Raw genomic sequence first — 12,907 nt, forward strand, 5'->3', positions numbered from 1 at the left:
ATAGATTATGACATCAAAATTTGTGTAATGCACCTAAAAGGAGTGCTTAGTGGGAAATTTATATTTTTAAATGCATATATTAAAAAAGAAAGAAGACTAAAGAGTAAGGACACAAGCTCCCATCTCAAGAAGCTAAAAAACAGACCAGCAAATCAAATCAAAGGAAAGTAGAAGAAAAGAAATAATAAAGATAAGAGCCTGCATCAATGAAATGGAAAACAAATACACAATAGAGAATAGAGGTAAAGCCAAAGCTGGTTTTGAAAAGATTAATAAAATTGATAAACTCTTAGAAAGACTTATCAGGAGAAAAACAGGGAATAAACATATTAACAATATCAGGAATGAAAAAGCACACATTATACAATTCTTGCAGGCATTAAAACAGCAACAAGAGGGGCCGGCCCCGTGGCGCAGCGGTTAAGTGCGTGCGCTCCACTGCGGTGGCCCAGGGTTCGCAAGTTCGGATCCCTTCAGATCCTTGCTAAGCCATGCTGTGGCGGCGTCCCATATAAAGTGGAGGAAGACGGGCACGGATGTTAGCCCAGGGCGTCTTCCTCAAGAAAAAAGGGGAGGACTGGCATCGGATGTTAGCTCAGGGCTAGTCCTCCTTGCAAAAAAAAAAAAAAAAAACCAGCAATAAGAGAAAATTATAAATAACTTTATGCCAATAAATCTGACAATTTGGATGAAATGGACAAATTGCTCAAGAAAAACATACAACTTGCCAAAGCTGATATAATCAAAATCTTAATAACCTTGTATTTATTAAAGAAATTAAGTCCATTAGTAAACGCTTTCCTACAATGAAAACCCCAGACTTTATGTCTAAAATTTTTGGTATGCATACAAGTGTGTTAAGAATTTGACTTGAAAAACTGATGCTTTTTGTTTTTTTTAAGAAAACAGTGATAGTTGTATGTCAACTATATCTCAATAAAACAACAACAAAATAAAATAGTAATAAACTTTTAAATTCTTTATGAAAGCACTTAGAAGAGCACCTGGCACACTGTAAATGTTCAATAAATATGTATTGAATGAATAAATAAAAAACAACTCTGGGATATAAATAAGGAACTTCAGGGTTAAATTAAACCTAAAGATGGGATCAGGCTTTTCTTTCTTTGGATAAAGGAAATGATTTGTTTTTCTAAATCGGGCAGTGATCAAATTTTCTGGATGTAGATTATGACCAAACTATTCGTTTTAAATATGACTACATATAAGATTGATTGTAATTTAACTTACAAAGAAAGTAGTTTAAATGTAATTTAAAATGATAAATGGCATGCTATTCCTTTGTAGATTGCCATTGATAAAAAATGAATGGGGCCGGCCTGGTGGCCTAGCAGTTAACCGCACGCACTTCACCGCTGTGGCCCAGGGTTTGGATCCTGGGTGCGTACCAACGCGCTGCTTGTCAAGCCATGCTGTGGCGGCGTCCCATGTAAATTGGAGGAAGATGGGCACGGATGTTAGCCCAGGGCCAGTCTTCCTCAGCAAAAAGAGGAGGATTGGTGACAGACGTTAGCTCAGGGCTAATCTTCCTCACAAAAGAAAAAAAAAAGGGATGAACTCCTTACAGGCTCATCGAATGACCAATATGTAGTATGATATGTCAAACTGGGAGACACAGTCATGGAGAATCAATTCACATGGATGAACCAGTAATTGATTGATACCCAGACTGTAAAAGAATTTACCATGGAAGATTACTCTAAAGGCCTGGAAGGTAAAACTTTTTGCATTATGTTTAATTGGGAAATAATATGTATTATTCCATTAATATTTAGATAAGTTGGGATAATCTTGTTTTTATTCCAGAGATTGCATATCAGAGCCTACAGGGACCAGGCAAGTAACATAAATGAGAGAAGCCTGCCAGGTTCCTCCAGGGCAAACTGGAGAGCCACACACCTCCCAAGGGGGCAGCAACGATTTAGCTCTACCAACTGCTGCCATACGGGAATGAATGTTTAGTTATTTTGAGATGTGATTTCTACATAAGAAGCCCCAAAGCCCAATCCTGGTTCCTGAACTCCGTTGCCTTCTCTGCATGAGGTCCGCCTGTGCCAAAGCTTCCCATATTCGCCTATGAATGTTTACAATACACCCGTGAGAAAGTAAACAGCCCTTTGCTGAAATAAACCAAGTCACAGCCAGGCACCAATATTGTTTATCTTGTGCTGGTTGTGTTGCTGTCCAGGGTGCTGCACACATTTACATTCATTCAACAAATTGTGTATGTGCCAGGCATGTTCTACACACTGGGGATACAACAGTGAACAAAACAGGAAGAAATTCCATGACCTCATGGAACTTACATTCTAGTGCCAATAACACTACGTGTGTAAGAATTACAAAAGATTTAGACTCTCTGTGAATACCATGGAGGAGTCCTTTATGGGATGCTGGGACAAAAGTCTAATAGTTTCAGAGGAACATGAGGACCCTTTTAAATTGTATAGGTCCTAGGACTGTTACTAATTATTTATGTAAAATTATGGAATTAAATTCAGGAGCCACAAAACACATCCACTGGCTCAAAGAATCCCAGGCAGACCTGACTATTGGATATTAAGGAATTTGGAATGTTTGGCAGCATATAAATTAATTTCCTTCAGCAAACGTTATGGGACAAAGAGCCAGACATTATGTATCAATGATATTCAGCTGGGTTTTTTTTTTAAATCTTTGTGGTTAATATATTTTTGACTATATTTCTTGAGCAATGTTTAATGTTAAATTGCATCAGAGATTGGTAGGAAGAATTTGCTCATGTCATGATTTTTTGGCAAAACAAACAGAAGTTAACATCCCAGATGCTGTACTCAGCTCTCCTAAGACATAAAGTGGGGAATCACATCATCTAAAGAGGAAAAATGAAGAGTTGTATGTTTTGTTTACTTTTCTATTTCTATTATCTAGAATAATGCTTGGCATATGTGAAGTGCTCACCAAGTCTTAGCTGAATGAATGCAGTATTAAGGAGACAGAATGAATGAATTTGGGCATGAATCTGACCTCTCCTGTACAGACTTGGGAGGTTGCTCCAGGAATCAATTGAAATTGAATGTAATATCCTAGGAGCCTAGAGTAACATAGGGTTTAATTTCCAAGGACAGTCAGGGGTTATAAGCTGGTGGCCTGAACAAGCAACTGTATTCCACCCATGGACCTATGTTGTCTAGCTTATAAGGCATTTTCTTTTGTTTTATAATGAATTCTTTGTCAACACTAAAAAAATAATCAGAAGAGTTCACATAAAATGGTTGGATTTCTAACTTACATTTTATAGGTAAAATGTGTTGAAAAGTGAGTCAAGATAAATTCTGTCAATCTGTTATGTTTTGGGCTGTGTTGTTGGTTAACCATGGATCAGCTTCTGGCTGATGCTTGTTAAGCTGTAACGGGAGGTCCAGGAAGCCAGAGTGGACTGTGGTGGCATGCCCTCTGGAGGGTCTTTCATAGCAGCAGCAATAAAACCTATGGTGCTTATAATGCAAGTTTCAAAATTAATTTATTCCACAAATGTTTATCAAGGGACTGCTAGGTGTCAGGCACCATGGGTCACTAGAAAGACACTGACCATGATCAAGGAAATTGGAAAAGTAGAAACAGAAAGATCAGCAGTGCTGTGAGAATGAAAATTAATGTGATGGGGATCCTGGGGGTGGGAGAAATTTGGATATATGGAGGAACTGACCATGACTGATAACGAGGTATAAAACCCAACAAAGACTGGTGTTCTCTGGGGGAATTTAGTTGGTAGTTATCTCCATGGGTTGATGTCTGAACTAACTGATAAGGACTTTATGAAGAGAAATGAGGGAAAAGTGATGCCATCACTTCCTCCTCTCTACCTCCTCCCTCTCCAGCCCATCTCGTGATTCAAAAGGTCTTAACCAGATTTCTGGTGTGGGCAGCGATGAAAGTCAGTTTATAGTCTGAAGGCAGAGATGTTTTGGCATCATCAGTTGTGAAACTAGCTTAAATACAGTCATTAAATACTATTCTGAGTTCTGAGAAATGCATCATTTGGCAATTTCATCATTGTATGAACATCATAGAGTGTACTTAAACAAACCTAGATGATATAGCCTACTATACACATAGGCTATATGGTACTAGTCTTATGGGACCACTGTTGTATATGTGGTCTGACGTTGACCAAAATATCCTTATGTGGTGCATAACTGTAATAGATTATCGACTCAGACAGCCTGGACCCAAATTCTGTTCCTTCACTTGTTAGGTATGTGATTTCCATAGGTTATTTAAACACTTGGAACCTCAGTTTCCTCATCTGGAAACTGGGGATAATAAAAGTGCACATCTAATTGGAGTATTAAATGTAAAGTATTGACACGGCACATAAAAAAAGTTCTCCATAACTGAGGGCTCTATTTTCCTTGGGGTTATTATGGAAATTCAGAGGAAGGAAAAAGAAGGAGGTGGGGAGGAAGCCCCCATGAAAGGCATATAAACTTTGAATACTAACATATGAATACATGTTCATAGGAAACTTAAAAATTATATCAACTCTCTGACTCCATCTCAGGTGAATTCTCTCTTCTGTACAAAGACAATGTTGAGCGAGTTTTCACACTGTGCACATCACCAGCTAGAACTTAGTAGCTAGAACACCACCCATCATATACCCCAACTCCTAGTGTCACCAACGCTGCTCTCTTGGTCTGTCTCTGGGGAAAAAACAAACTAAGAACTTCGGTTTTTCTGCAGAGATATGTAACCTCTAGAGGCCACAGGGACTGGTTTCTCTGGAAATACCCTAAAGCCATGTTCCCGTAGGTAGTTGATAGGGAGGATGTCAGTTGGACTTGCCATCCTCGCAGGAAGATGGATGACGTGACTTACCTACATGTGTCAGATGCTCATGTGCACAATGAGGTAGTCTGCCCCCTCCGAGTGTAGCCTGAAGTTAAGCCCAAGTTTGAGGAGATGAATTCCAGTGAGACTCACAGTCCCATTCACTGAAGACTAAGAGACTTAGACTAACATCAATTTGTGGACTTTGTGATTAGAACTTTGTAGTTGTTCACAATTATGGAGCACTGACTGTGTACCTGATGTATTGTTTCTTAAATGAGATTATCCCCATTTCACAGATGAAACCACTGAGGCTCAGAGAAGTGAGGAAATGGCTAGGCTGAGAATTGGATCCCAAAACTTAAGTTTTTTCCATGACACTGATAAGCTGAGGCAGAAGCTGGTCTTGATTCTGCGCCCCTCAGCCTACTAGGAGCAGGATAAGGGCAGTGAGGTCACTCCTGTTCTCACCCCCTCATCACAGATGCCTCCTCACCTTCTCCATTTGAGTCCAGTAATCCAGTATATCACTTGCAAAGTTAAATTCCTCGGGTGTATAGTGGTCATTCCATCTTGGGGCTTCAGCTCCTGATAAAGGCTGGCAGCGCAGGTACCGAGGGGCAGGGAGGAAGCCATGGCAGGATTTGTGGATGCCCCACAGGACCCGGAACCTCATCAGCCACTGCATGGTGGGGCAGTCCTCAGGAAGCAGGCACAGAGTTCTCCAGTCACCACCTGCCTTGGGAAGAGATGGTTAATAGATTGGTCACGGAATAGGAATTTCCTCCACAAAATGGAGGGACGTTCCTGGTTAATTGCTAGAGTTATAGCTTTGTTTCAGCTCACTGGAATGTGCAAGGCACAACTTATTGATTTAGGTGGGGATGTCTCTTCCCAGCTGAGGAAGAACAAGGCAGAAAACGACAGGGAGAAGCTGTAGATACTAGATGAGTTTGGTACTCATTCCTGAGAGTCTTCTCCTTCTCTTTCACTCCTGGGATTTAAGCTCAGGATGGCAGCCACGTGGACATCCATTTGTGGTAGAAACTCACAATTTGGAGGTCTTATATCCTATGTTATCCTTGCTCTGGAGACCTATCTTCCCGCTGAGCCCAAATGTATGGTTCTCATGGAAGCTGTCATGTTTTTAGATGATTTCAACTCCTGTCTAAAGTTGATTGGTCCAGGGTTGAGCAGTAATTCCCCAGGGTTGAGCAGTAATTCCCCATGATTTTTAAATCCAAACTGGGTTAATCATAATCCCTCTCCAAAATTTTTGTGTATGTGCTTGTTACCAAAGAGGCTATCAGGCAGTCTCTCTCTGGCGGAAGCCATAAAATGCACATTTTGGGAACTGACTGTGGTTATGATTTCCATCATGTGGAGGTATCCGCTCTACAGGAGAGAAGAAAACTGATGTGCAGAGATGTGGGGATGAGGGGCAGAGAGTATCTCAGAGGAGTCAAGTCACTGATTCACATTGTTCCGGAAGCCCGTCTACACCTCTACTCCTCTCTTGTTAGTATCCTGTCCTGGATTCTATGAGCCAACCAATTTTCCTGCCTGAGATTAGGTTTCTGTCACTTGAGACTATAAGGATGTTGACAAATATACATCACCATACTCAGGACAGACCAGGTTAATATCACAGCACCTTCTCTACTGGACTGGGATCTGGCTTCAGGGTCTTCCCCAGGACAGCTTCCAGGCAGGTATTACCAATCCATTAGAGTTGACACATGAAATGAAACTTCTGTGCTGCTCTAGATCCCAACAAATGCCCCTAACATGGGAACAGGACCCTCAATTATTAGGGCCTTCTGGAAGTTTGATTGTGCAAATTGGCTTAAGCTAGAACTATCTTTCTGAGAACGTTGCCTGAAGAAAGTCACTTTGCAAACAGCTTTGAGATTCAAGCACTTTATCGCCGCAAACAATTAAACCCCCTCCTTCTCAGTTTCAGCAATAAGATAATCCTGTTTGACAACAGACCCATAGAATAGGTCAACAAAACTTGACTCAGTTTATTTTTAGCTGGTAAAGACCCATAATAACCTACCTCCAATTAATTTGGATGTTGTCCCCTAGAACCCCGCTATGTATTTCTAGTAGAGGAGGCAATGCTCAATATACAATTGGGTTACTGTCTGCAGAAAAGAGGATAGATCTATGGAAAGTTCATCCCTTAGAGTTTGCTTCTCAGCATGGATCCTTGGGCCAAATGAACTGAAGTATGCCCTCTTTTCTTTTAGTGCCTGTCAATCAATCAACAGTACCTACCACCTTTGGTTTTGTCAGCACTTTGGGGCAAGAAGACCCTAAGATATCAGCTGGCCCAGACCTGGCCCTTGGACATATTCCTTTTGACCTTCAGTCTTTGGAAATAAAATTTGAACTGCCAACATTTAAAATTTGGGAGATTTCTTTTAAAAGTCTTGAATGAAGGTTTCTCTTGAAAACTTAGAAGGTCTAGCGACACGGTGCCTTTATTTCAAGCTAGCACCAACTGGCTGGAGCTGAGAATTTTCTGCTTCACTTAAATGGGATGTTCTCCAATTTGACACTGCCTCCACCACTCCTTATTTTGTCACACCTGTCTGCTTCTCCACTTACTGCACCTGTCTAGCTCCTTTGGACATTTGAGCTTAAAATCCCTGATCCAAGCCAACATCCCAGGAGAGACAGGGATTTCCCAAGGTTGCAAGGCAAGTTTAATAGCAGAGCTGGTTTCTAGAAGCCCACCTGCTCTGCTATTTCTTTCCAATACATACCTCCCTTTACAGGCAGGAGCCAATTTAGAGCAAGAATACCAGCCTCAGTTGCCATTTTTATACATAGGTGTATAAATGACCTCAGGATCTTCCTTAAAATACACAAAGACAGTGCAAACAACCCCTTAATACGTGGCTAAAGACCAAAACAAAAGGAGAGAAATAAGGAGGAAATTAATTAATCCTTTATTGTGAGCTAAATTACGTTCCCTCAAAATTCATATATTGAAGTCCTAACACCACAGTACCTCAGAATGTGACTGTATTTGGAGACAGGATCTTTAAAGAGGTAATTAAGGTAAAATGAGACCATTAGATGGATCCTAATCCAATTTAACAGGTGTCCTTATAAGAAAAGATTAGGACACACCCAGAGGGAGAATGCCATGTGAACATGAAGACAGCTATCCACCAGCCAAGGAGCGAGGCCTCAGAAGAAACAGCCCTGCCAACACCTTGATCGTGGATTTCTCACCTACAGAACTGTGAGAAAATAAATTTCTGTTGTTTAAGCACCCCAGTCTGTGGTATTTTGTTACGGCAGCCCTAGCAAACTAATACACCCCTCTTTTTTAAAAATTTATTATATTGAGGTCATGTTGGTTTAATCAAATAAGAAAGAAATGACTTTGGCATCATCTTGCAAATGTGTTTGCAATTCTAATTTAACCCTCATCACATGAGAGGGCCCAACTCGGCGCCCAGCTGAGCACTGTGGTAGCTGAGAGCCTGCCCTTGGGAGTCACACAGCACAGGTCCCAGTTCCAGCCCCTCCAGTCACCACCTACGTAACTTCAGGCAATTCTCTAACCTTTCTCTGAAATACGAACATACGGGCAGCACCTATTTCCTAGAGCCGTGTTGATGAATGAATGACATCCTGTATAAAGCATTCGGCACAGACAGCACAGATAAGTGCTTCAGAAATGGGAGCTACTGTCACTTAGCACTCTCTCTGGGGAAACTGCCATTGAACAACTAGGCCTCACAAAAAGAAACGGCTGCTTAACCCTTGGAATTAGAGTCTAAAGAGAAGGATCAGGAATAACTTCCCAAACATGGACACTGCAGGGTCCAGTTCCATTAATAAGTAAGAACCTAATCTCACAGTCTGTCAAGAGGACTAAAAGTCAGAGATATCTATGTCTATATGTCTATCCTATACATATCTATCTTTAGAACTATATCTATTTCTGTGTCTATATCTATAACTATGCCAATATCTATAGGTATATCAATATCTGTCACTATATCTATAACTACATCTACATCTATATCTGTATTTATAACTATACCCATATCTGTATATCTATTGCTGTATATAATTATATTGATATTTATAACTATATTTATACCTACATATGTATCTACATCTATATCTATTCATCACAATACCTGACACATGACAGGTACTCAAGCAAATGTTAGATTCTCCCCTTTTGGTCGTAATTCAGAAAACTAGAAGATGAAAGTTGAGGCGGGAAAAGCCAGTGTGCCTACAGAATGTGAGAATTACAGAAAAATATATTTTACATTCATCAGCTATGTATTGAGGATCTATTATGTGCCATGTATGGTTTCAGATAATCATAGATTAATTAGACTGCAAGAGTTTCTACTCTTTTAGAGTTTATAGTCCAAGGACACCCTATGAAATCGTTTTAAAGAACAATCTTTTGAAGTGCTTTAAAGTGCATTTTGTAATCAATTTGGCACTGTGGCTTTGAGAGGTGGCTAGGCTCACCACTATATGCCCAGGTACACAGTGCCTTGAAGAGTTCCTGCAACAGAGCTCTGATTTCACAAGAATTCGCACTGAAAAAACTATTTGCTTTATGAGGCAACATACTTAGTGTGATAAAGGATCCAAGAGTTACAGAGCAAGGTTAGGCTACCAGCTCGGTGATCTTGGCCACTGTTTATGTCTCGGAACTTGAGGACACAGTAATAATACCTACAGCCCAGGTTTCCACCAGGATTAGTGAGATAATCTACATAAATCACTTTGCCAGCCCTGGGTCTAATTCACAGTAAGGGATCAATAAATGTTGAGGTGCTCTCTACTCCCAGCAAATTCTGAAGCCCAAACGCCCCAGTTAGATATTAAAAAAAAATAAATTTAGTGAAAAACGTTCACTTTATATAATGTGAACAAACTTTTGCATAATGGAGTTTTCTTTCAAGTGTTCACCTTCTGGATCTCTTTTGCTCCCCTCTGCACCCTCCTCCCACAGCCCACCACATTCAAAGTTGCCTAACACGAAATCAATCACCTTCTATGTGCCAGTCACTGTCCTGGCCATATCACACATATATTCCCATTTTTCCCTCTCCCTTACTATCACCATCCTCACTTTGCTATTAAGGAAACAAAGTGTCAGAGAAGTTAAAAGACTTGCCCAAGGTCAGCCAACCTGTAAGCAGCATTGCCAGAGTTTGAAATAGTGTCTTCAGATTTTAAGTTCAGGGTTTTGTATATCTTTTACTGCCCTGTGGCAGATACACACAAATACACACACACACACAACTCAAAGAAGCTGTCACTTACCTCTGTCTTACCTGGTACTTCTAGGAAACGGTTGGGTTAGGTCCTGGATTGGTATAGAAAAGGGGATTTTGCATGTTCAATTCTCTCTGATCAGAAGTTCCCAGGAATGTGCACACAAAAGAACGTGCCTCCTGGCCCCAGCCGGGGTGGAGAACTTGGCAGGAATTGGATGATCCCGAAGGGGGAGGAGATGTTCAGATAGGACAGGGCAAAAAGCAATCACAGGGCTCCATGGACAGCCAATTGGTTAGAAAAAGAAACTACATGAAGTCACCTCCAATCCTTGTGGGATGACTTGCAGTGTGAATGAACATATAAAGTCAAATGGAGCACTTTCACTAGTTCCCTGTGGCTAACCTGCTCCCCTTGCCCAGCCCTGTTCCTCCAATGTTTTCATTTAAATGACAGCCAAGCAGCAGTGTGGCTTAGTAGTAAAGCCTGTGCTCTGGAGGCAGAAAGATTTGGGTTTCAGCCTCAGGTCTGCCACTTACCATCTCTTTCACCTTCACTGGCCTCCTCTCTCTATGCTTCAGTTTCCTTATTTGCAAAATGGGAATGATAATAGTGACACCCATATCCTTGGTTATTTCATTGTTGTTGTCATTGTCAGGATTAGATGAAATAATTCATGAAAAGCATATAGCATAGTGCTTGGCATAATCGATGTTGGCTGTTTTTATTAATTTGGGATTCTAAGAGAAAGAGTTTGGTGTACTAGCAAAATGCAGGGACTTTGTAATCCCAAAATCTTGAGCTTAAATATTGGCTCAGCCACTTACAACATGGCCCATGGGCAAGCCATTTACCTCTTCTAACCTTGGTTTTCTCATCTGAAAAAGGAAGGAGTGGGGGGTTGTTAATAAGATTTATCCCATGGGATCTTTGAACGGATTACATGATGTAAAGTCTGTAAAGCACGTGGACGCTGGGTTCATTTGGTGTTGCATTAGATAAGCCCAGACTGTCATAGATAGTGGCCTGTACTGGTAGTTTTTACAACGGACAGAGCCATTATGGGGGTATTGTTGGGTGATGGGCAATCTCCAGTATCCTGGCCCAACTTTCCCAGCGCCTTTTCCCTCCCAACCTGAATGGAACCAGGGAGAAAAATACCTCTGCTCAAAGTCACCACCAGAGATTGCTGGAGACACCTAGAACACCCCTGCCAGGACTGAGGGGCAAGCCTGGCTTCTGAGAGGTGGGTCTTGCTCTTCCTGGCCGATTCATTCAAGATAAACTTTCAGCTCAGGACAGGCTTTTATTTTATGGAGTGCAGTGAGTAAGGGATAGCCGCCTGGCCTCAGTAAGCTAACGATTAAACACCGACAGTATCAAAGTACAAAAAACTCTTTTACTCAAACAGAAGAGGCAATCACTTTGAGAAAAGAATGGGGACAGGAGGAAGAGTCCATGAGACACTTTCTGGATCTCAGTAGATCTCTCGCATGGAACTGTAACACCAGTGTTGTGGTCAAGAAGACGGGCTCTGAGGCGGGGCAGCCTGAGTTTCAGTCTAGCTTTTATCAGTTATCAGCTCTGTGACATTGAGCAGGTTTCTTATCCCGTTGTGCTAAAGTTTCTTGTCTTGAGTAGAACTCTCTGAAGATTCCATGCACACTTGTCTTTCATTTCCAAGCCTCTCTTGTAGTTAGGAAGAGGCCATTGAATTCCAGTTCTGGACAATGAACTCCAGCTGGAAGTGACACAGGTGACTTCTGGTCTAGGGCATTTAAGAGCAGGCATGAGTTCTCTCTCTTCCCCTGACTCAATAGTCCTGGAAACCATGCGTGGATATAGTAACGTCAAAATATGGCATAAATTCTCTCAGCCTACTTCTCTGAGTGACTTTGTGTAGCCAAATATCCTGTAAATTTGAGTATTTTACACTCGTTATCCTCGATATTATAACAGACCAATAGTACATTCACTCATTCAATAGATAATTGATGAGCACACTCTACGTGCGAATATAGCTTTATTCATGTCAGACAAGGTTACTGCTCTCAAAAAGTTTGCATTCCTATGATAGGGAGGCAAAAGACAAAAAGCAAAAAATCAATTAAATAGACAAGAGGATAAAACATTATGTGGAATGTACTATTATTACACCATTTTACTAATGAGAATATTGATGCTCAGAGAATTTAAGCTACTTGCCCAACATCACACAGCCAGGAAATGACAGAAATAGCATTTGAATCTAGATCCACCTGGCTCTAAATCTTTAACTCTTAGTCACCATGTTTACTCACCAGTGCAGGTTGATCCTGGAGATAACTTCTAACTGAAAGAACACCAAGTTCTTTGCTTTGTTTTGATTTTTAGAGTTAATTTGTTCTTAATTTTAAGTGCAAACACCCTGAGACAGAGCAAAGCTTCGCTTGAAGCTTGTATACTGATTACAATCCAAAATGCTCACCCACACTGTCCTGGGAACTCCTAAAAGAGCATTTGGCTGGGGGTGGAGGGTTAAGGTTTTTAATTGAATTAAAATGTATGTACTCACAATAAGTGTGGGTGGGAGGCAGGTATTAATCAAATTTTTCACATCTAGGAACATAATTACAGAATTTACACTTGAAGTATAGAGTAGTACCTTCCTTAAGACCAACTTTCTAACAGATACCAACTATAAACCTTGGACAAAATATAAAAAACAATACCAGAATGTACTAGAGAGCAACCAAAAGCAGTCAGAAAATCGAGGGAGGAGACTGGAGAAAATGAATGGTATTGGGCGAATTTCCTATTTTTA

The 12,907-nt window shown here is 40.8% G+C and overlaps 1 protein-coding gene across 1 annotated transcript in view; it reads right to left on the reverse strand.

Annotated features, from left to right (window-relative positions):
• The window catches only part of LOC106800136 (acyl-CoA synthetase medium chain family member 1), a 42,502-nt gene extending 36,937 nt beyond the window's left edge, over nucleotides 1–5,565 (reverse strand). The window contains exon 1 of the mRNA XM_087417106.1: nucleotides 5,330–5,565. Within this exon, the coding sequence (XP_087273232.1) occupies nucleotides 5,330–5,521 (192 nt within the window). The 5' untranslated portion in view covers nucleotides 5,522–5,565. The remainder of the gene's footprint in view (nucleotides 1–5,329) is intronic.
• Between the last annotated feature and the right edge of the window lie 7,342 nt (nucleotides 5,566–12,907).

The sequence above is a fragment of the Ceratotherium simum genome, chromosome 26 (assembly GCF_057802395.1).
Source record: "Ceratotherium simum simum isolate JZ-2026a chromosome 26, ASM5780239v1, whole genome shotgun sequence".
In the NCBI taxonomy this organism is placed as follows: Eukaryota; Metazoa; Chordata; class Mammalia; order Perissodactyla; family Rhinocerotidae; genus Ceratotherium; species Ceratotherium simum.